The following is a 23,905-nucleotide window of genomic DNA, read 5'->3' as shown; positions in this document are numbered from 1 at the left end:
GGAACCAGAATAAATTGGGCATAGAATCGGTAAAAAAACCAATGCAAGAAGAAGAAGAATTTAAGGGCTGAAGCTTTTGAGAGTGAGGAGGAGAAGGATGGGTGGAAATGGGAGGAGGAGGAGGAGGAGGGGGTAGTGCTGTCGATGTAATCTCGTGGAGACCAAAAGAACAGCTGAACTTCAAGCTATTTTTAACCAAGAGCAGGACTAGGGTTGGGAACGCAGTGAGTGGGAACGGGACGGGCCATATTGGGCCACCCCGCATGGCCCAGGCGAAGCGCACTCCGGGTGCGGCGCTCAGTTCTCGAGCGCACGCATTCTCGGTGGAGGCGCTAATTGGGAAGAAGAGGAAGCTCAGGACCCACGGGGGAGTGGAGGAGGTCGACGGTCCCGGGTCGTCTCCCCACCAGCGTCCAGCATCTCCACCACGAGCGGGCTTCGAGTCTCAGCGCGCAGAGACCGGTGTGTCCGTCTCATCTCGTAATTATCACAATGATGGTTTATTTAATTATTATAAACCATTAATGCAGTCATGTGAGTTGTATTTAACGCTGGGGTATCACGAGATAGCGATTTTAACTGGAGGGTGCCAGGGAAGCGCACTAATTACCTTTGGGACATCTTACCTGGGTTCGATTCCCGACCCGACTCTAAACTGTTTGATTGGTGCTTCGCAGGCATGGGATTGTACTGTCTCACAAAGTGTTCCCCCCCCCCCTCGGATGGTCGTTAAAATGAGTAACATTAGTTAGTGGTTAGTGGATGTTAAAGATCCAATGGTGTCTTTCCCGAAGGGTATGCAAGTTATCCAACTTATCGCCGGCACCCGAAACAAACTGCAAGTTCCTGCCATGAAGCCCCTGCAAAGGCAAACCACCGAGTGCAATCACTGACTTCTGCAACACCGATGCTCCATCAGCAGTGTGGTCCACAGGGAGAGAATGTAACCAAGTGTGCATCCACCCCCTACCCTCCCCTTACCCCTCACCTCTACCCTCCGCCTTGTGAGATGTGCCGGGTTGGAATCTTTCATTTCGCGGAACGGTGCTGCATCTCGGAGCACACCGATATTCGAAAGGGGGTGTTAAGCCGGTTGTTGCCATCTACTTACACTCTCAGACGTTCAACGCCCAAGGTAAAGTACGTACAGGGAGAGAAGCCGCTCTGTCATATCTACGGTCATGTCATCTTATTTTTAGGGTGAAGCCGTCTTTATATGACGTCAAGATGGTTGTAATACAGAACAGTGAGTGGGCAGTCTCCCAAACTCACCACCCCCACTCCTCCCCAGCGAGGAAATTCGCTACACACACTACCCTAGCTACGTTACCTCGTGTGGGTTCTGTGGTGATGTAACACACACACACACACACACACACACACACACACACACACACACACACACACACACACACACACACACACACACACACACACACACACACACACGTAAGCTATCTCAGGACATTTGTGGTACTTTCCTACATATTGTTCCTTTGGTGGTGCAATCCATGGATCTCAATGTATTCGCACAGTGGTTAAAGTAAAGCCTCCCCACCCCTTCCTCAACCCCCAGGAATCATCTCATGGGTTAAGCCAATGCCCCCTCCCAACCCCCCCCCTTTCCCGTTAGCTCCAGAACTCCACTCTAACCCCGACCTTTGCGAATCTCCGATCGAATCATCTACCTGCCTTTACAGCACTCGCTGCTCTGCCGTCAATTTTGAAGGTTCTCGTGTTCTCGCCACACGGGTTAAGTGTGAGAGTGTTATTTTTAATTATTTTGAAGTTTCTCTCTGATGTAAAACAAAGATGTGTCATGGTCGATGTTGTTCATAACGGATTAGCATGACACTGTCTCAACGAAGGGTCCACAAGTTGTGGGAATATCTTTGGAGTTACAGTACAGGTGTAACGAAAGAGGATTCCATGAACACGTTCAGAGACGCTCCGGATTGAATAACTTGGTTATCATGGAATGTTCCTGATTCCTGGATCCAGTCATCAAGAAATCTTCCATCCAGATTCCTCGACATAATTACCATGGAATGTTCGCGATTCCTGGACCTGGTTATCACAGAATGTTCCGGGTCCCTGCACCTGGTTTAATATCAAGAAGTCTTCCATCCAGATTTCTGGACAGGTTATTATCAAGGAAATTAACCCAGTTATCAAGGAATGTTCCTGATTCCTGGACCTGGTTATCATGGAATGTCCCAGGTCCCTGCACCTGGTTATCAAGGAATCGTCCATCCTAATTCCTCAACCCAGTTATCATGGAATGTTCTCGATTCCTGGACCTGGTTATCACAGAATGTTCCGGATCCCTGCACCTGGTTTAATATCAAAGAATCTTCCATCCAGATTTCTGGACGGGTTATCAAGGAAATTGACCCAGTTATCAAGGAATGTTCCTGATTCCTGGATGCCTTCCTTTGGTTCTCAGGAATGTACCGACTTCCTGTACTTGCTTATCACAGAATGTTCCAGATCCCTTCACTCTATCAACAATCACACCACATTGATATCAGCTTTAAATGTGCACAATAATACAGGTATTGACGAGTAGGTTGAGGTAAGGTCTTATGTATATATGAAGGGGGAGTGGGGGTAGTGGCGGTAGTGGGGGAGGGTGGGGTTGCTCGGTTTGAAGTTGAAAAAGAAAAGAGAAAGAACAGAAATAAAGCAGAAGTATCACAGTCAAAGTTGTTTATATATGGAACAAACCACCATAATCATAACAAAAATAAGCAAAACCTTAAGGCTTAACCCAATCACCGAACAGGTCGATTGTCATTAAACTGAACATACAAATGAATCAATATTTAAAAGAGTACAACTAACTAAATAACGATGACAGTGTAGAAGGCTCTTACACCATTGTATAATTAAATTATTGATAAAGTGGTTTTGCCGTTTCAATGAAATGACTTTAAACTTCATGCAAAGATTTTAGAATAAATGTCCATACTACTACTATTATTAGTGTTGTTAGTGTTGTTCAGTTTTTGTACTTTCAAACAATATGATTTGCCACGATGCTTAAAAACAGTGAAGCAAGACATTGCCATGGCAGTTATGGACGATGCTGTTCTTGGGTTGTCCAACATCGCTCCGATTCCAAACACATCGCCACTGTCTGTCCCACCAGGCATTCCTCGGACATGTCTTTCCTGACCTGCGAGTCGCCATAGAACTTCGAATTTCTCAAGGTAGCGCCCTCGCCATATTCCACGAACACTTGGGAATGTCCGTGGTCTTGACCAGGATGGGTCCTCCATAACCTTCGCACTCATGATCCACAACAATGGTTGGCACCGCGTTGCGAGCTTCTCGGACCGTTGGGCACGTATCGAGCCAACTGGTGACGAAACGCGGCTTCACGACTGCGATCGCGAAACCGAATTGGAATCCATGCAATGGAGGCGCAAGGGGTCACCATGACCCAATATATTTCACAAACAGCCCTCACCCGGCAGATCTCGGTGTCACCTGCCCATTGACAATGACCCTCACAATAATATCAATATTTCTTCCCTTTCAAGGATTTTCAACGCAGGAGGTATGATTATCAACATATGGTGGTTTGTCTGTGCTTTGTCATTTTTAAATGCTGAGTCTCAAGCAAGGAACCAGCAGCACGCACCATTTTTCAAGTTCTTGGTTTGACTCGACGGAGTTCGAACCACCGACCTTCCAGACTCTAACCCAGACAGCGGATGCTCTAACAATGATACAAGTGAGTTTGGTACTCGTACAATCACAGGGGGATGTTACATCAGCCGCGTGCAGAAATTGCAGCAGGACATCAAGGGCGAACACAAGGATGTTGACCGAAGGTGTGCTCATCATTCACAACACACCTGTGTTTAAGACCCGGAATGCCACGCCAATCTCCTCGATCAGTTGTTTCACCCTTCCTGCCGGAGTTTCTCCCCAGTGACTATTATCTGATCCGACATTTGAAGTCCGAGCCGCGTGTCCGTCGATAAACCGAAGACCAGGAACCGATCGAAGCGACCGAGACGTGGCAGAAGGAGCAATCTGAAAACCGTCCATTTCACCAGCAGAGTCAGTTTGAAGGGCAAGTGGTGCAAGTACTGTGAAATCGAGGGACACGAGAGGGAAAACAAACAAATAGTTTCCCTCTTGGACTATTCGTTAAGAGAACTGTTTGTTCGATGTCGTAAACGAGTTATTAATCCGGTTAAGATTCATCATAACCTGTTCACAATACTATAACGAATAGATTGAATGAGTGAATACTTTTACAAATGTTTTTGATGTTTAAAAAATATATAAAAGTTTCTATTTATGAGGATAGATAATTAACACAAACAATTACATAGTTTATTTACGAGTAAAATATTTGAATTAACAGGTACAGGTAAAGGGACGTTGTGAGGTTATTGTGAGCTGTAAGGAATTGTTAAAGACGAAAACGTAGATGTAGCATTTCGCACGAGCGAGCCAGTCATGCTGAGAGCTCATGGCTTGGTCCGGTGTCCTGGTCTAGGGTCGTGTACACACAGGTTTTCCATCGGTGGGGGGGTGTTGTCGATTCCAACTACAAAACAGGCCTGAAGTGACTCGTAAACCTCCTTTTCGAATGTCAGGTTTCACTACCTACTTTATCACTGACTACTTTTCACCAACAACTTTTTACGACCCACTTTACCACTACCTACTTTACCACTACCTACTTTATCGTGACCCGCTTTAACCACTTTTTGCTACCCGCTTTACCATTACCTACTTTCTCGCTACCTGCGTTACCACTACCCCCTCTATCACTATGAGCTTTATCACCATCAGTTTTACCACTACCCACCTTACAACGACACGTTTTGTCACTACCCCCTTTATCACGACCGGCTTTACTATTTCCCGCTTTATCGCCATCAGTTTTATTATCACTCCTCACCTTAAGTTTAATTATCACTACCCACCTTAAGTTTAATTATCACTACCCACCTTAAGTTTAATTATCACTACCCACCTTAAGTTTAATTCCACTGGTTTACAAAGAAATTTAGGCACGCATGAAAATAGATGTTCTAACCTAATTTTGGGGTGCTGATTTCAGATACGAAATCCATTTTCACTCGTCACCTCTAGTTTTTGAGATATACATGTACCTACATGTATACATATAGCCCTAGACCCAAAAATATCTAAATATTTCAGTAATGCACTGCATAAATAGTTGTTTTAGACTAATTTAGGGATGCTGAACTCAAATTAACACTTTGGCAAGCCGATGACGCTATTTGCGTCATTCAAAAAATTCCGTAGGACAAACATGTGCATTGTGCGGCTGGGAACGCCAGTAGCTTACTGGTGGTGAGAGAGGGTAGTTAGTGCTGCTCTACAATTATCCGGTAGGATGATACTTTTATATAAAGTAGCTGGGTTTTTAATTTTTATTTTATACTATAGAAGAATCATTTCATGGGAATGCTGGGGTATTTATTCCCATTGGCCACTCATTTCATTTGAAGGAGTCTTATGACAATATGGAGCTCCTTCTGGAAGCTGTCAAGTACCAGCAGCACCAGTGGAGCCTCTGTGGGGACCTCAAGGTCATTGGACTCCTTATGGGTATGCAGGCGGGCTTCACGAAGTACTGCTGCTTTCTCTGTCTCTGGGACGGTCGGGCTGTGTCCAAGCACTACACGCAGAAGGACTGGGGGTCGAGGAGTACTTTCGTGCCTGGGGAACAGTGTCCAAGAAAATCCTCTGGTGGACATGAACAAGGTGCTTCTTCCCTCTCTTCATATCAAGCTTGGCCTCATGAAGAATTTCGTGAAGGCCATGGACAAGGATGGCGCTGCCTTCCAACACCTGTGCACTCTGTTCCCAGGTCTCAGATCTGCTAAGCTCAAGGAGGACATCTTCATCGGACCTCAGATCAGGGAGGTGCTGAAGGATGAGGTATTCGAGGAGAAGCTCACCTTGAAGGAACTGAGAGCATGGGAAGCATTTAAGTCAGTCTGCCATGGCTTCCTTGGTAACACACGGGCACTAGATTTCCAAATGCGTGTCGAGAAGTTGTTGCAGGCTTATCAGGATATAATGGGGTGCCGAATGTCTCAAGATTCACTTTCTCCACTAGTGGGGCAGATAACAGCAATTTTTGAGAGGAATCGTGCAAATGATGATACAAGCATCAAATTTGGCACATTTGTTCTCCAGGGGATTTTAATCAAATCTGCCTGATTGGCCATTTGAAAATCCAAATTTTGAAAAATTTGAAAAAAAAAAAAAAACTTCAAAAAAGTCAACATCACAAATCAATGTTGGATGCTGGCTGAGATTGATGAATGTTTCAGAAACATCATCAAAGACGTTCCAAGTCTGCCCTGAAGTTTTCTTCCCTTTACCGCGGAAGGCAGACATGACGTCACATCCAGTAAGTGCATGGAAGTATGGGATCCCTCTAGCGTTCTCAGGCCCTATTGCAGAAACTACCTCATGGACTGGAAACCATCATGCCTTGGCTCCTTGGCCAAAGGCAATCCACATGTTCTCAAGACCTAGTTCCTGTAAGGATGGCAGTACAGATATTGCTATGACTAGTACGTCCATGTCATTAGCCTTAATGATAATGGACTTGCTACCATCCGTCGTTGCATCCCTGGCGTGTACAAATATTTGAGTGTCAGCTTCTTCATGACAACATGGAGACACAGCATCCAGTGACTTCCTTGTGTTGCTCATGGCATCTTCTCCTTTTGTGACAATGACTGTGCTTGTCATCTGTGCTTCACACATCTTTTCCACAAGGAAGTGAAACAGCTCAGTCTTGTTGCTGTCATCTCGAAGAAAGCTTCTCCAGTTACCTGGGGTCTTACTGGTTCCTGTCACTCTTCTTCTGATTCGTTGCCCCCTTTTCGACCTTGCCTCGGACTTCAGACTTGACTTCTTGTACACATCAAACACTACGTCCACCCTCTCGTACCTGGCACCAAAGGATTCCACCTTTGGGATGATGTCTTCTTTAGCATAGTCATCAAATATCTTTGAAGTGCGTGGAGGTAGGGCATTGATAAGTGCTGAGCCATCAATGATGACTGCATCTCCTCTTAGTTCTCTGTCTGGGATGTTCACTTGCGCTTCAAGAATTTCAGCCAGCTGTGACTTCAAAAAAAAAATTTTTCTTCAAAATTTGGATTTTCAAATGGCCAATCGGGCAGATTTGATCAGAAAGCCCTGCAGAACAGAAATGCCAAATTTGATGCTTGTATCATAATTTGCACGATTTTTCTACTATCTACTACACTACACTCCCACCTCAACTTCTTCCCCCCAAACCTCGGAGCAGTAAGTGACGAACATGGGGAAAGGTTCCACCAAGATGGAGAGCAACTACCAAGGCAAGTGGAACCCCAGCATGATAGGGGACTTCTGCTGGATGCTCCTGTGTGACATCCTGAAGGCAAAGTACACCAGATCCTCCAAAAAAACTCACTTCTGACTGTCTATTACTATGATGTGTATATATGCTTATATCCAAGTAATAGTAATATTTAGTTCTGTCAGTGTTCTGCATCTATGTTTTGTTTCGTTCTGTAATATGCCATTTGAATATATGAAATAAACACATTATATTATAAATATATGCATTATAATAAAAAAGGGATATGTGAAAGCAAAAAAACTAGAGGTGATAGAGCAAAACTGTTTAGAAATTTGAATTGAGCATATCGAAATTAGTCAGAAACACCTATTCACATGCTTGCCTCAGAATTTTTTTTTTGTCAACTAGTGTTATCACTACCCACCTTAAGTTTAATTATCACTACCCACCTTACCCACTTCTTCACTATCAAAAGATTTATCTCCAACTGCTTCATCACTACTCACAGCCAACCGCTTCATCACCACTCACAGATTTATCTCCAACCACTTCATCACCACCCATTTCATCACTGCTCACATATTTATCTCCAACCGCTTCATCACGACTCACAACCAACCGCTTTATCACCACCCGCTTCATCACCAACCGCTTCATCACCACACAGATTTATCTCCAACCACTTCATCACCACCCATTTCATCACTGCTCACATATTTATCTCCAACCGCTTCATCACTACTCACAACCAACCGCTTTATCACCACCCGCTTCATCACCAACCGCTTCATCACCACACAGATTTATCTCCAACCACTTCATCACCACCCATTTCATCACTGCTCACATATTTATCTCCAACCGCTTCATCACTACTCACAACCAACCGCTTTATCACCACCCGCTTCATCACTACGCACAGATTTATCTCCAACCACTTCATCACCACCCGTTTCATCACTGCTCACATATTTATCTCCAACCGCTTCATCACGACTCACAACCAACTGCTTTATCACCACCCGCTTCATCACTAGGCACAGATGTATCCCCAACCGCTTCATCACACTCACAAATTTATCTCCAACCGCTTCCTCACCACCCGCTTCATCACTACTCACATATTTTTCTACAACCACTTCATCACTGCTCATAGATTTATCTCCAACCGCTGCATCACCACCCACTTCATCACGATCCACAGATTAATCTCCACCCGTTTCGTCACCACCCACTTTGTCATTACGTACAGATTCACCACCCACTTTGTCATTACGTACAGATTCACCACCTGCTTTGTCATTACCCACAGATTCACCACCTGCTTTGTCATTACCCACAGATTCACCACCCACTTTGTCATTACGTACAGATTCACCACCTGCTTTGTCATTACCCACAGATTCACCACCCACTTTGTCATTATGTACAGATTCACCACCTGCTTTGTCATTACCCACAGATTCACCACCCACTTTGTCATTACCCACAGATTCACCACCCACTTTGTCATTATGTACAGATTCACCACCTGCTTTGTCATTACCCACAGATTTATCAACAACTCTTTCATGACCGCCCATTTCGTCACCATCCGCTTCGTCATAACCCACAGATTCACCACCCACTTTGTCATTACCCACAGATTCACCACCTGCTTTGTCATTACCCACAGATTCACCACCCACTTTGTCATTATGTACAGATTCACCACCTGCTTTGTCATTACCCACAGATTTATCAACAACCCTTTCATGACCGCCCATTTCGTCACCATCCGCTTCGTCATTACCCACAGATTCACCACCCACTTCGTCATTACCCACAGATTCACCACCTGCTTTGTCATTACCCACAGATTCACCACCCACTTTGTCATTATGTACAGATTCACCACCCACTTTGTCATTATCCACAGATTCACCACCCACTTTGTCATTACCCACAGATTCACCACCCACTTTGTCATTACCCACAGATTCACCACCTGCTTTGTCATTACCCACAGATTCACCACCCACTTTGTCATTATGTACAGATTCACCACCTGCTTTGTCATTACCCACAGATTTATCAACAACCCTTTCATGACCGCCCATTTCGTCACCATCCGCTTCGTCATTACCCACAGATTCACCACCCACTTCGTCATTACCCACAGATTCACCACCTGCTTCGTCATTACCCACAGATTTATCAACAACCACTTCATCACCATTCGTTTCATCACCACCCGCTTCATCAATATCCACAGATTCATCTCCAAACATTTTGTCATTACCTCCACCCGCTTTGTCACCTCCACCCGCTTTGTCACCTCCACCCGCTTTGCCACTACCCACAGATTTATCTTGAACCGCTTCATCACCATCCGCTTTATCACCATCTTCAGATTTATCACCATCTGCTTCATCACAATCCACTTTATCACCATCCACTTTGTCATCACCTGCTTCACCACCGCCCACTGTATACGGACTATACGTTTATTTGTGCATCTTGTGTATTAAATGAATATGACATTGGTATGTAAGAACCTGTATATTAAATAATATATGATCATTGGGGCTAGCAGAAAGCTCGAAAGTGAGTACGTTATCCCTAAGCTTAATCTCACCTGGGTTTGATTCCCAAGACAGCTGTAAACTACCATCATGGTACTTCACATGAAGCGCGTCACATAAATTAGTCCACCATTCTTAGGTGGGACGTTAAGCTATCCTGGCCAGATTCCAAGTTCCTTCACTGACGACCGCTCAGAAGAGCAATGGCAAACCACCCATTGTATTCCTTGCCAATAGTAACTGCTTCAGAGTCACCGAAGCTCTGGAATGAGTGGCAATGGATGGGACAGGATGGGAATTCATTAGAAAGATTCTTTGTGGTGCTCTCACCAATTGTTGCTTCTCCCTTTTACACCGCATTATAATGTCATTATCATAAAACTAATTATGGGTCGTTTGTTGAGTTTAACTGAAAAGTGCATTGTGCGGTGCAGTTCTTCATGGTTCTTGGTGCATTGTGCGGTGCAGTTCTTCATGGTTCTTGGTGCATTGTGCGGTGCAGTTCTTCATGGTTCTTGGTGCATTGTGTGGTGCAGTTAATTGTCGTTTGAGGTGCATTGTGTGGTGCAGTTCATTGTGGTTTGAGGTGCATTGTGCGGTGCATTTAGTTAATTGTGGTTGTAGGTGCGTTGTGTGGTGCAGATCATTGTGGTTCTGAGTGTGTTGTGTGGTGCAATTTGTTGTGCAGTAGGTATTGACACACTGTGTGGTGCAATTTGTTGTGGTTCTAGACGCATTGTGCAGGGCTGTTCCTTGTGGTTCTACATGCAGTATGCGATATAGTTTGTTGTGGTTCTCGCTTGAGCACTATGTTTGGATACCAATTGGTGGTGATCTTTGAGGATCTTGGGGAAGAAAAAACAGTTGTTAAGTTGCAGCCAAATTGTGATGAATAAGATCATCGAGTTTGTTGCATTTTTTTTTTTTTTTGAAGCTGCGAGAAAACCCCACTAACCACAAAACAAAGCTTTTTGATGATGATCTATAATTTTGTCTTGAACACAACACCCCACTGATCTACAACCACCTTCCACCTGCCTGTCGATTTTGGATTGATAAAGACGTGATCACTGCAAACCAAGTATGCAATAATGATGTGCTCTTGGAGAGCAGCATGTCAAACCAATGTCCCTCACCACCTAACCGCCCCTCGCCCAACCATCTTTCCACAATAGATGTGGAGGAAGCTGAGGCGTTGCTACAACCTCGTGCGGAGCTTCAGGGGGTTGACCTCTGGCGTAGGTTCCACGGTATCGGTACAGAGATGATCATCACCAAGGCTGGAAGGTAACACCCTCCCTTGTTTTATTCTCGAATGGGCATCTCACAGGTTTGCTCATGCGAAAGTCCAATGTGCTTATTGAGAAGGAAGAGTCTTAATTGCCATGTGTTCAACTCAATGCTTTTAACTGATGAGGAATTTTGAACCTGATTGTGGTACGACTTCCCCACCCGTTAACAAGAATGAAAAAAAAGTTCCTGTAAAGACTGCAAACCTGTGTGATGGGCATCATCGGTGACCAAAATAGAAATTGGAGATAAACAGTAAGTTGTAACCAATATATGGTGTCCTACATGGTTAGGAGACTTGTGGAACAGCCTTCTGAGAATCGAGTAAGTTTTAAGGCTTTGGGGTCGTTCCTGGTCGTAAGGGAGGCACAACGACGTCATGTGTGGCCATTGAAGTCACTGATCATTTCCATTCTATTCAGCGAGGGGAAAGGGATTTTCATGAAGCCAATTTAATTTGATCCGGTAATGTCAAATCTTTTTCTCGCGAACGTGATATTCACTGCCAAAAACAGTTTCAGTGCAGTCCGCGGACCTCCCCCGTCCGTCCACACCTTGTGTTTTCTCAGCCCGCACTGTTCCTGCATACACGACATGTTTTACGATTTTTGGCACTGAATATTCCATTATTTAGATTTTTATCACGAATAAGTCAGTATAATCTGACGTGTTTTGAAACACGTTCTCTCCCATACAGCAGCCGGTGTGAATCAAGACCGATATTTTAAATGGTGGGTTTAACGAAATCGCCATCTCCCTCCCTCTTCAAATCCAGGAAAATTCTACCCCTCCCTCCCCCCGAGGACCCCGATTCCTGTTTCAGTGAGCTCGAGCTATACAAGAGCTTGTAAGAGCAATTATCCCATAACGTCATTTTCACTGTACGGCTACAAGTCCATCAGGCCGAGTTGACAGCACTTGAAATGCCTCTGCACTCCATCTCGTGACTGCTTCAATACCTGTAAACCTCCACGAGCTGTCACAAGGTGGTACAATGGCCAGCCTTTATCAGAAACTGAGGAACTGCAGTAGATTCTGCTGGCTGACTACGGCTTGTCTATCTGGGTTGATGGGCTTTCTTGTGTACATGGTCGAGGCTTGTGGAAGAGTGAGAGCAGTATGGAATGGAATAAAATTAAAAGGGGGAAACACCAACAGCAAAGTAGAAGTGAGAGTGAGATCAAGGGGAGGGGGAGAAGAAAACATTGGATTGAGAAAGTGCATGAAACACAAGAAGAGTAAGGGGAAGGCAGAGATGAAACAGAAAAGGAACAAACGAACCAAAAACTAACAAACAAAAAGGGGTGAGGGACAGGGGGAGAGTCTCAATAACCTGCAAAAGGGGTTGGTTATTTGTCACAAGGGACAGCAGGATGCTGGACAATGAAAATTGGACTTGGGTCTTTATACATAGCTTTAGGCTCATAGAAGATCTGAATGACAGGGTTTGGAAAGGCAACGCATCAATGATGAAGCGGAAGGAAATCGGCAGACAAGCAAGGAATGAGCAGACAGAGACAGCATGGTGAGAAGAAAGGTACGGACAGGGAAATCGATCGTAGAGGAACAACTACAAGAAAAGGATGGAATGAAAGGAAGAATCTGACTGAATAAGCTCTGGGAGGTGATTCTGCAGAGAAACGAAGAGGAGGGGACAAAGGGAGTGGAGACGAGCATTTGCTAGATTTAAGAAGTGTAACGAGGCATTGTTACCGGATGAGGACATGCCACCTAGTGGACCTAGTTGTGAAGGGTGAAGGATTGGTAGGGCAGGAGAGTCAAGATCAGATCTTAGGAGGTAGAAGAGATCGGAAGGACACCAATTTGTTTGTGATTGGAGATAAACAAACCCTGCACCTCAGCCTCTTGTTCAGACACTATCATCAGGGACTTGGAGTGTACTGCCTCTCTGGTGCAAGAGCACATCGTGAGCACACCTTCTTGTGTAATAATACTTCCCAAATATTTGAAAGACTGAACATGTTCAAGGTCTATACCTCCAATGTTGAATGGAGCTTGAAATGTATTGTGTTGTTTCCCGGTTATCATCACCTTGCTTTTCTCTGCACTGATTTCCATTCCATATATTCTTGCAGTTTTATCCAATCTAGTTGTTAATTCTCTCAATTATTTTTCAGTGCTTTCAAGCAAATCGATGTCATCGGCAAATTTTAAGTTGGTTATACTAAGGTACCCCTATCCTTCTACCACCATCAATGTTTTCTCGAGCCGCACTCATTAGTTGTTCCAAGAATATGTTAAAAAGAGCTGGTGGGAGAACACACCTTTGACGTACTCCCACTTTTACCTGAAATCGGTTACTAAAGGAATTCCCAACAAACACTTTACTTTTTGCATGTTCATAAAGTGATCTTATTACATGAATTAAGTTTTGACTGATGTTATATTTTTACATCGTAAGCCAAATAACTTTATGTCAAACTCTATCAAGTTTTTTTTTTTTTTAAACATCAGCGAAATTGTGATATTTTAAGTCATGGTCGGTGTATTTTTCTATGGGGATTCTAAGATGACAGATTTGTTCTACAGTGCTGCGACCTTCGATAAAACCAGCTTGAGTGTCATCAAGTATATCTCTGAGTGTTGATTTCATGCACATAAGCAAGACTTGTGGAAAGAATTTACGAGGATGATTAAAAACGCTTTTTTAAAGCAAATAAGACCATTTTGCATGAATAATGTTTCTTTGCAAAATGTATTGTTTTGTTTAGAACAAGCTAAAATACACACAATTTGATGAAAAAGACATGTTTCTGCATGAGTATAGTGATTTAGAACCAGAAACGAGGTCAGAACAAGCAAATGTGTTGTTAATGAGGCTAATCGTGCTATGATGAGGACATACCCTAACATTCTCCTTTTACGGGAGAGGAATCGCCATTGACACAGTCCATTTTTCAGGCCATTCTCCAGACTTAAGAATTATGAAATTTTATGCAAAACGACTATCATGGTTTCTCCACCTGCTTTGAAGGGTTCAGCACTAACATTGGTGTTTCCCGGGGGTGGGGGATAAGGGGGATGCCCGGCTGGATGAGCTTTTCCCCGGTACCCAGCTGTGGTTTTGGGACATGTTGGACATTGAAAGGGTGTGGTGTTGTCGGCCTCATGGTGGTTACCTTTTGTCTGCAGGCTGTTGGCAGCACTACCTGACCCCAGATCCCAATATACACTTTATAGCGGTCTTTAGTGGCCTCAAAAAAATGTCACGGCCAACGTGTGGTAGCCTAAAGCTTTGCTCAGATACTGAAGTATGTACACCCAGAATTTGGGGCCTCTAGGTGCTTCCTTTCAGCCGTGAAAGAATAACATACAAACACTTGAAAATATGTGTATAGATTGATGCAGTTTGCCAGTGCTCACACAAGGGGCAGCAATTGCTGGAATGTATTACTGTATTATTACATCAGGCTGGTAGGATGGCTTAAAGGTACACATACTCGTCTGTAAGCTGTGCAGCCTGGATTTGAATCTCAGGCCAGCTATAAACTGTCACCCTGGTGTTTCACATGCAGGGTGATTCATCAATATGTTAAGCTGAGCATCCTGTCTGCCGGCATTAGTTGGGGTTGACGATAAAGACCCCACGGTGTCCTTCACTAAGAGTAGACGAGCTATCGCAGGCACCTTGGTCCTCCATGTTTCTAAATTCTCAATTCCAGCCGGTCTGACTGCGAGAAAGGCAATGGAATACCATCCAGCATAACCTTTGCCACAGCTGTTTCAGCAGCACCAATTTCTCATCAATATTGCACATGAACCCATTCTAAGCAATATTATTCTTTATAATACGTTGATGAATGGATATCCATACCTGTAGGAGAGGGCTGAGTCCCCTCCAGCTGAAAGAGTTAATATTTAATAATCATATTTATCGACACAACTATAACCTTCCGCTCTTTGGTAACGTCAGGCCTGGCGATCCAGTTCGTGAAAGACAGACCAATAGTAACTACTCCATGAGGTGCAGACCCCAATCTAATGGGATGTAGTGTAAAGAAGTAATGAAAGTTAACATCATCACAGAGCGCTCTGTCTATGAGTTAACCTAGAATGCAGAGCAGGTGGAAAGCATTTCGAAAAGCAACTTTCCTTCTTAGGTGTTGGTTAAGCCTCCTGTCTCAGCTGCTGGTATTTGGAGGAAATATCAGTACAATTGCTGCAGCCAGTTTTGATTTTTGAAGTACCATGGTGTGAAAACCACTCCCGCACGTCAATCATGTGTTTGATTCCCATCCTTCTCCTTCGTGTGTGTGTGTGTGTGTGTGTGTGTGTGTGTGTGTGTGTGTGTGTGTGTGTGTGTAAAAACAACAGCAACACCCACGACCCTTGGGCACCACCATATGAAATTCCAATGTGGTTAAATGAGAAAATTATCAAATTATTTTATCTCACATCCATCTCCCCCCTACATTCAGGCGAATGTTTCCATCCCTCCGTGTCCGACTATCTGGTTTGGATCCCGATGAGCAGTACCTTGTGGCGATGGACATTGTACCCGTGGACAATAAGCGCTACAGGTACATTTTCTTTCCTATATGAACCAAGTCATGACCGTATGGACACCAAACTCCGAGCAGTATTTGAAACAGGTTTTACATATACTTACACATTACAATTATCTGATGCGCTGTTTTATTGTTACTTGTACTCTCAACATCTCGTATGCACTGCAGCCACCTTATTTATTTCAAACTGGGCTTGCACCAATTCCTAAAATAATTTATTTAACAGTGAACCTGGAGCTGTGCTCTGGAGAAGCATTTGGCATTTCTGTCCATCCTTCCCTTTGTCCATCAGTCTGTCCACCTGTCTATGTCAGTGTTTTAAACTTCTCTGAAACACGTCGTGGAATTTCCATCGAACATGGCAAGAACCTTCCTTATGAGTTATGATAGTCATTCTCAAGTTTGTTTGATCCACCCTACAACTTGCATTTTAGGTGTCTTCGTGGACTAAAAGGTCAAAGATCAGCATTTGTGGCCATGACAGGAAATTGATGGGATTTCAATGAGAATTGGTGACTGGCTTACTTTGTACACCACATTGAGTGGGTGATTGTGAGGTCAAAAAGGTCTAGGTCATGGAATGCATCCTAATTTTGGATGGTCAGGGTCAGTTGAGCCGCAGAGCCATTGTGCCTAATTTTTATTCAACAACACAATCCTCACACCGATGATTATACTGAAATGAAGACGAAGAGGTACCTGAATTGAATCGTAACACGGGTAACTTTGTTTTGTTTGAGCATGCACACCTGCCAATGACAAGTGCTCGTAACACTCAGGTGGTCATTCATTTAATGGTGCTCATTGCATGACAATTTTGTTTAAAAGATGACAAAAGCAATTTTATGAAAATATTAATGATGCCGGTTATTATTTAATTTGGAACTAATGTGGATTATTCATTCATTATGTCTGCAAATGTGGCAGAGATCCCACCTATGCCATCTCTTCCTTTGATGTGTACACCAATCAGAACCTCCCGAGCACGTACGTAATAAATATACGACCCCACAAGTCAAGCTCTGAGCAGCATTAAACAGAAATGCATGGATGAAGGATCATTTGTGTTAGATTCCCATGGCCCAATCGGTGGCTGGGCCTTCAGGGTTTGTTTCCGGTATATTTACTGCACAAAGATGCTGTGCCTCCCCCAGGTATGTGTACCACAGCTCCCGGTGGACCGTGGCCGGCACGGCGGACATTCCACCGCCCAGCCGTGTTTACGTACATCCAGACTCTCCTGCGATGGGTCGCGCATGGACCCGACAACTTGTGAGCTTCGAGCGCGTGAAGCTGACGAACAATGAGACGGATGCACAGGGTCATGTAAGAACTTTCTGCTATCAAACCATTCACCTTGTTTTGTTTTAATCAGTGATATCATCCATTTAAGTGTCTCGTTCAATTACCCCAAGAGTGTGTGATGTTGCATGTCGTCCATATTTTTCCGAAGGCATGTGCTCACTTTGTTGTGAGTCAACATCAGTATATATGCCGTCTCAATGCTATGGAGTTCGGTAAGGGCCTCCTGAAATGTGAGCTGCTTGAGACTGTTTGCTGATGTTGTTTGGAATATTTTAATGATCTTGTGATTTATAAGATGACATGATGTAAAACTTTGTTTTACCGTTTTGAAATCCCATGCATGATCTTTACTTTTTAATCACCACGCCACCTCCCTCCATTACCTGTCCTACCTCAGCTAATTCTGCACTCCATGCATCGGTACCAGCCTCGTGTACACGTGCTGAGAAGCTCAGCTGCTCCAGATCCACTGCCTGCATGCCTCCCAGTGCTTCCTGGGCTGCGTACCTTCTGCTTCCCAGAGACAGTGTTTACTACTGTCACTGCATACCAGAATCAGCAGGTATGGAGTTCCATGTACCAAAACCAGCAAATAAAAACTACAACATACAATAATTCTAAATGACAGCCTTGCCAGACCGATCGGGCTTACTGTGCTGATTGAGATGGCTGGATTGACCGAGTTGCGTGTGCATGCAGTTTTTGTCTAAGAGCCAAGGAAGTTGTGAAAACAAATACATTTCCACAAGGCTCATTTATACTACATGTTGGAGTCAGAGGCCTCATGAGATGGAGCGTCTATACTTTACCTACTCGGATATTTAAGCTTCCAGTTGATCCCACCCAGGGGGAGAGGATAAACTTATTGACAAGATTGCCTCACAGAAATGTCATCATCACATTCCCAAATTTTGTCACACACCGCTGAGGCACATATTCTTGTAGTTGTGAAGCCATGAAATGGCGGAGGTTTTTTGCTCTTCCATGAGACGTGATTTTTGTATTAAATAAAAATGCCGTCTTTGTCTTGCTTCAAATGTGTTTGGATGAAGCACTTTAAAACAATGCCATCACCCTTTGTGTCAACATTTTCCACCGAAAATACCTGTCTTCCGCTCGCTCAAATCTCATGACAGCATGATGATCTTGCGAGATGACTACACTATTTTCTCAAAATACTGACAATTGTAATTTACATTTCATGTAACTGTGACAAAACAAGCTTGTTTTGGAACCTTCATAACAAGATTTTATTACAACCAAGCTTTGGTTTGGTTGTCATAAAATTTTCAAACCAGAACATGACTTTGTGTACACCTTGTATTTCCGTCTCAGATGGCCTCTTTGGCCTTTCTGGTTGGTCGGCTTGGATGCTAACGCTGCACTATAGACGAGCCTACAGTCAACAACAGGAGCATCTGAATCCCACCTTTTTACACCATTTTCCATGCTAACACAAGTACAGGCGTAGGATGAGCTGTTGAACCTTTTATATTTGTGTGATTTCCTCAGGTTCTCATGATGGATTATAAAGACACCGATGTAATCACAAAGCCATTATCAGATGATCATCAACAACAAATACCATGAGTACTGCTCTATTTACAGTTTAGAACAATGCTAGAATAATTAATGAAGTTTAATAAAGATGTGTTATGATGTAATTGCTGGAGATGAAGACAAAAGGGCCTTCATCTCCCATGTCATCATTAACTTGCTCGATTTATGGATGAAATTGGGAAATATATATATATATATATATATATATATATATATATATATATATATATATATATATATATATATATATATATGCAGTGTCTGTCACATGTTGTCAATGAACTACTCCCTCAAACTTTTGTGAAATCAAACCAAACTTCCAGGCTGCACCGAGCTCTCCCATGTGTATGTCCTAAGGGTATTTTTGTTGAAATTTTTATGTTGAAATCTTCAACTTAAATTGCTTATAAAAATGTATTATCATGAATATTACAAATAAATTTTCAAAAGAAATGTTTGAATTGTGCTTGGTGCAGATCATAACATGGCAACTCACATACTTATCCTCAGTTAAAACAAGCCAGTCTCTCGAGCGACGTGTGGTGAAGTGTTTTGAATTATGTGGAGATGAGGTGTTTTTAATAATGTGGTTGTGTGTTTTTAAAAATCTTTCCAGTATATATGAAAAACGAAAATCACGGTGAGGCAATGAAGCCGTGAAGACGATATGCCTATTAATCATGTCTTGTTTGAATGTTAATTCCTAAAAGACCCTTAAGACCCCAAAAGGCAAAAAAGACCCCGAACATCCAAAAGTTACCAAATACCCAAAAAGACCCTGAAGACCCAAAAGTCCCCAAAGACCCTGATCACCTGAAGACCCAAAAGTCTCAAAAGACCCTGAAGACCCTTTAGACCTCAACACCATTTAGACCCTTTACACCCTTCAAGACAGATTAGACAGCTTAGACCCTTGACCTTCTTATATCACAAATTTCAAATAAATACAATATCACCAATATTACAAATAAATTTGTAGAAAATAAATGTTTGTTTTATGATTGGTGTACATCATGACAACACAGCAAATCTGTAACGTCGATCATTGCAACAACGTGTGGAGAGGTGAGCGTGGCGAGCCGATCCATGCTAGTATATATGTATATATGTATATATATATATATATATATATATATATATATATATATATATATATATATATATATATATATATATATATATATATATATATATATATATATACATATATATATATATATATATATATATATATATATATATATATATACATATACATATACATATATCCACAAGCTCATGGGCAGACATTCCAAGAAACACCTTTTTATTTTTCAATATACCCAATGCGATAAGTACTGCACTTGTAATTAGTAAGAAAAAAAACCAATTCCTTACTAATTTATACACTTATTTATTGAAAGATTAAAATGCCATTTCTTGGACTATTGTGAGTATTTAATTCCAATAACTTTTGAAAGACCTTCATAGTGTTTTGTTAACATTTAACACAAATCGGCCCTTGAATCCTATGTTCCCCCCTTAAGCATTGTCAGTTTTAAGCATTTCAGTTAAAATACTGTTTTCAAAATTTATCTTTAAACAAATTCTGAATATTTGGAAATGGAGATATTTTTCTTGACACATTTCATATAGTAGAGTTCCAAATAGTTTTTGATTTGTTCTCGGTTATTGTCCTGTTTGCAAAGCAGGAGCAGAACATGTGTTTTCACCTTCTCCCCTTGTCCCCACTCCTCTCCCCACAACCCCGGTGTCCTCTTTCTCTCATTGCAGATCACGAGGCTAAAAATCGACCGAAACCCATTTGCTAAAGGTTTCCGAGATTCTGGTCGCAACCGGTGAGTTTTTCTCTGTGGATTTCCTTTGCTCATGGAGCTTATGCATTGTGATTGTGTTTGTACAGTAGTTGCAGTATAGGATGGTGGAATGTTGGCAGATGACCTTTCGTGGCTTCACCAATTGAAGAAAGACGTGTGAACCAATCAATGGCATCACATCATATGTTACCAGATTCGGTGGCATAATGGTTAAAACGTCTGCTCTGAGTCTGGGAGTTCGGCGGTTCGAACCCTGGCCACAACATATGAATCATTCGAACCCCGGATGCAAATATTTAAAAATTGTACATGCTGCTTCCTTCATTGATGCTCAGCATTTAAAAAGGAAGGAGCATGGATAAACAACCATAGGTTGGCAGCCATTGCAGAGGCTTTGATTGGCCTTGTTTCCTCCTCCTGCATTGAAGTTCCTTGTGAGGGAACTCATATTATTGTATCAAGGATGGGAAGACTACAATAATAGTGGATCCTATGAACAAATAGCTGCAACTGCACCCTTATTCTTGGGACGAGTGATGCAGACTGCCGTAGATAGTCTTGCCTTGGATGTGTCACAACTTTAGAGCATCATCTTCTATTGTGGTACTCATCTTAGCAAAACTACTGATGGGAATTTCTTAAGGGAATCCGATTTTCTTTATACATGAAAACCTCACCCCCATCAGGCCCGTACCATGCAGAATGGATTTATGAGATGTCACCAAAGTAACACCACAGTGTGACTTGTTAGATGACGCACTACAGCTTGTCCAGAGATGCCGTCCTCTTCAGAGCAACAGTTTACTTCTACGAACACTCCTACCTATGCGTACCTCATTGTGGAACCTCGAGTAATCTGTGCCATGTTGCATGAGGCGCCATATATTTATTATGTATATAAATATGTCAGAAATTCTGACTATCCACTCCCCCCTCCACCTCATCCCCTGCCCCATGTATACCCCTTATCTTCCCCTCCTCTTACTCCTATCTCCTCTCAAACTAATTTTCCTTCTCTTCCCACTCCGAATCTATCCTACCCTCCTTTCTCTCTAATCATCCTCCTTGTTCTTCTGTTCTCACGTTATAAATAGATGACCAGAATGAAATTATGCAGCATTTTCAGTCCACTCCACAGCCACCTTTTCATAATCTAGAATCTAGTCCATTGCTATTGATATTCCTTTCTTGTATTTTTAAAGTGGAATATTCCTTTTGCTCCACAGGAGTGGCCTAGATGTACTGTTAGAATCCTATGTAGGCTGGAGATCTCAAGGAAGATCAGGGTGGAGATCGGAAGGCCGTGAACCATTCGATGCAGGTGAGAGGGAAACATATCTCCAAAGACAACAACCCTAAAGGGGAAGTGTGCAAGGTCAGCATTTTTAAGCACCGGTCCTGAATATGCGTTTCTATGTTGAGAAATGATTGTTTTATATAAAGCTCATGTGCAAACACGTGAACATCAGGATGTTGAGGGTGGTGAAGATAAAATTAATAAAACATAGTTAAGCGATGGCGCAATGGAGTTGAGGCCGAAATTAGAAATTGCAGACAGTGTCTTGATAAAAGTTTTCTTTTCTTTACTAAGACTTATTCAACCAGAACAAAAATTTCTGAACCAACCAACGATGATTTTCTGCCTCTGAAATCAAACGTGCATTTTAAATTTTTTAATATCATCAACTATGAGATAAAATGAAGCAAAGTGGATTCTGACTGTGTTTTGTTCCTATTTACAGGAAAGGAATTATCTCATTGCGAGAGAGTGGAGAAAGAACGCAGGCCACAAGGGTACTTTCAGTGCGTCTCGGCGCACGGTGCACCACTTATCAACCAGCCTGCTTCACCTCCATCCCTACCTCCACTTCCCCCAGCCTCATATGGCCTTCTCTACACGGACTTCTCGGCTCCATGCGAACACGACATGCCGTACAGCGCTGGGCACAATTTCCCCTCTCCCTGCTGTATCCCGAAAGCTCCAGAGATTTTCCCGGGTGTCCATCAAAGCCACCAGGCTGCATTACCCGGCATACGCTCAAGCGACCTTACGTTCCTCGGTCGAGGGCCTGTGACGCCCACGGGGCCATTAATGGCCGAGGCGAACTGCCCCTCATGGGATACGACCCTAGGACCCGAAGGAGTCCCGGCCTTTGGAAGGCCAGAGAGCCCCTCCTCGACCCTGAGCGCGTTCCTGGCACGTTCTGGAGGCTCGATCTATGATGGAGTGTCGTGCGCCTGCATACCGACGGGTTCTGCGTTCATGCTCTCTGGCTAAGGCTCCCTGTCAGCAGGTCTCCCAGGGAGTCGAAACTCCACAGCCCTAAATCTGACCCTAAATATGACCCCATTTCCAGCCCACCATGTGCCTTTTTCCCAATAACAATTCCACGGGCCTCAGCTGTAACGTTGTTAAATGTAAAAAGTCTAAGTGCCTTATGTTGAAGTTATTTTGCTGTGTTATAACCATGCTTCGTAATGTGTCTCTTCGAAGCCAGTGCAACAGCAAAGCCCTTTATATGTTGGTGTCCTACGAAGTATTATAAACTTTCGGAATCGATACTGTGTGCATGTCAATGGCAAAAATGGTTTTGCTTTTATTATCACCAGGCTTTTTGAAAGAAAAAAAACCGGGGGGATATCGTAATCGGCTCCGTCAGTCTGTCTGTCTGTCTGTCCGTCACACGAACTCCTCCGAAACAGTTGTGCAGAAAGTCACTAAACTTGGTAATTGTGATCACATGACATGCATGAAGGTGCAAGAGCAGTATAATTTTTGTTCCTGCCCCCTGGGGTGGGGTCAAAATGTCAAATACCAAAAAATGCAATTACGGGCACATTTTAAACATTTCTTCATGAAACTTTGAACATCCAATTAGCATTGGGGGACACATCAAATGTGTAATCAAAAGGATTTTTTGAATTTGACCTTCGGTTCACACCCCAGGGGGTGGGGACTTGGGGTTACAAGGGACAAAATGGATAAAGTTTTAAACTAAATTTGATATTGTCGTTCCTGGTGGAACTTTTTGCTGTCTTTCAACTTTGGTTTAGGTGGGAAGAGTGGGGGTTTGCGATGGCATGCCATCGACTTCTCGAGTATTACAAGTATAAATGGTTTCCCTGAATGACTAATATATATATATATATAGTCATCGGTAAAATAGACAATGTCATGTAACAATGGGATTTGGAAAATTTCCCATAGTCGTTAAAAGACATGAAAAACGTTATACTGTGAACACAACTTGAAGAAAGATCTGATGACACAGTGGAGTCATGGTCTACTACTACCTCTTTATAGGTCCCAATTATTTCCATGAACCGACGGGCCAGGCCTTATGTTTACTGCAGCTGATTTGGGCAAGACGTGTAATATTTGTTGAGGGTGCTGGCGATAGCTCGCCGACTCTTTGCGAAAGACACTTTGAATATGGGATCCTTAACGTCAACCAACTAATGCCAGCAGACGTGACATCC

General features: G+C 43.0%; 1 protein-coding gene across 1 annotated transcript; it reads left to right on the top strand.

Annotated features, from left to right (window-relative positions):
* Nucleotides 1-2: 2 nt before the first annotated feature.
* LOC147034252 (T-box transcription factor TBX15-like) lies at nucleotides 3-23,430 on the top strand. Its single transcript, XM_085879443.1, has 8 exons — nucleotides 3-462; nucleotides 11,100-11,211; nucleotides 15,654-15,755; nucleotides 16,898-17,069; nucleotides 17,446-17,610; nucleotides 20,382-20,446; nucleotides 21,652-21,746; nucleotides 22,168-23,430. The coding sequence occupies exons 1-8, from the start codon at nucleotides 108-110 to the stop codon at nucleotides 22,701-22,703; spliced, it is 1,602 nt and encodes a 533-aa protein (XP_085735569.1). The 5' UTR covers nucleotides 3-107; the 3' UTR covers nucleotides 22,704-23,430.
* Nucleotides 23,431-23,905: the final 475 nt, after the last annotated feature.

The sequence above is a fragment of the Eptatretus burgeri genome, chromosome 1 (assembly GCF_056783735.1).
Source record: "Eptatretus burgeri isolate ZD-2024b chromosome 1, Ebu_testis_v1, whole genome shotgun sequence".
Taxonomy (NCBI): domain Eukaryota; kingdom Metazoa; phylum Chordata; class Myxini; order Myxiniformes; family Myxinidae; genus Eptatretus; species Eptatretus burgeri.
This window is presented reverse-complemented; position numbering and strand designations above follow the sequence as displayed.

Coding starts and splice junctions, on each gene's coding strand:
- LOC147034252 (XM_085879443.1), top strand. CDS start 108: ATGGGAGGAGGAGGAGGAGGAGGGGGTAGTGCTGTCGATGTAATCTCG. Junction 463..11,099: donor GTCTCAGCGCGCAGAGACCG/GTGTGTCCGTCT, acceptor TTTCCACAATAG/ATGTGGAGGAAGCTGAGGCG. Junction 17,611..20,381: donor CTGCATACCAGAATCAGCAG/GTATGGAGTTCC, acceptor CTCTCATTGCAG/ATCACGAGGCTAAAAATCGA.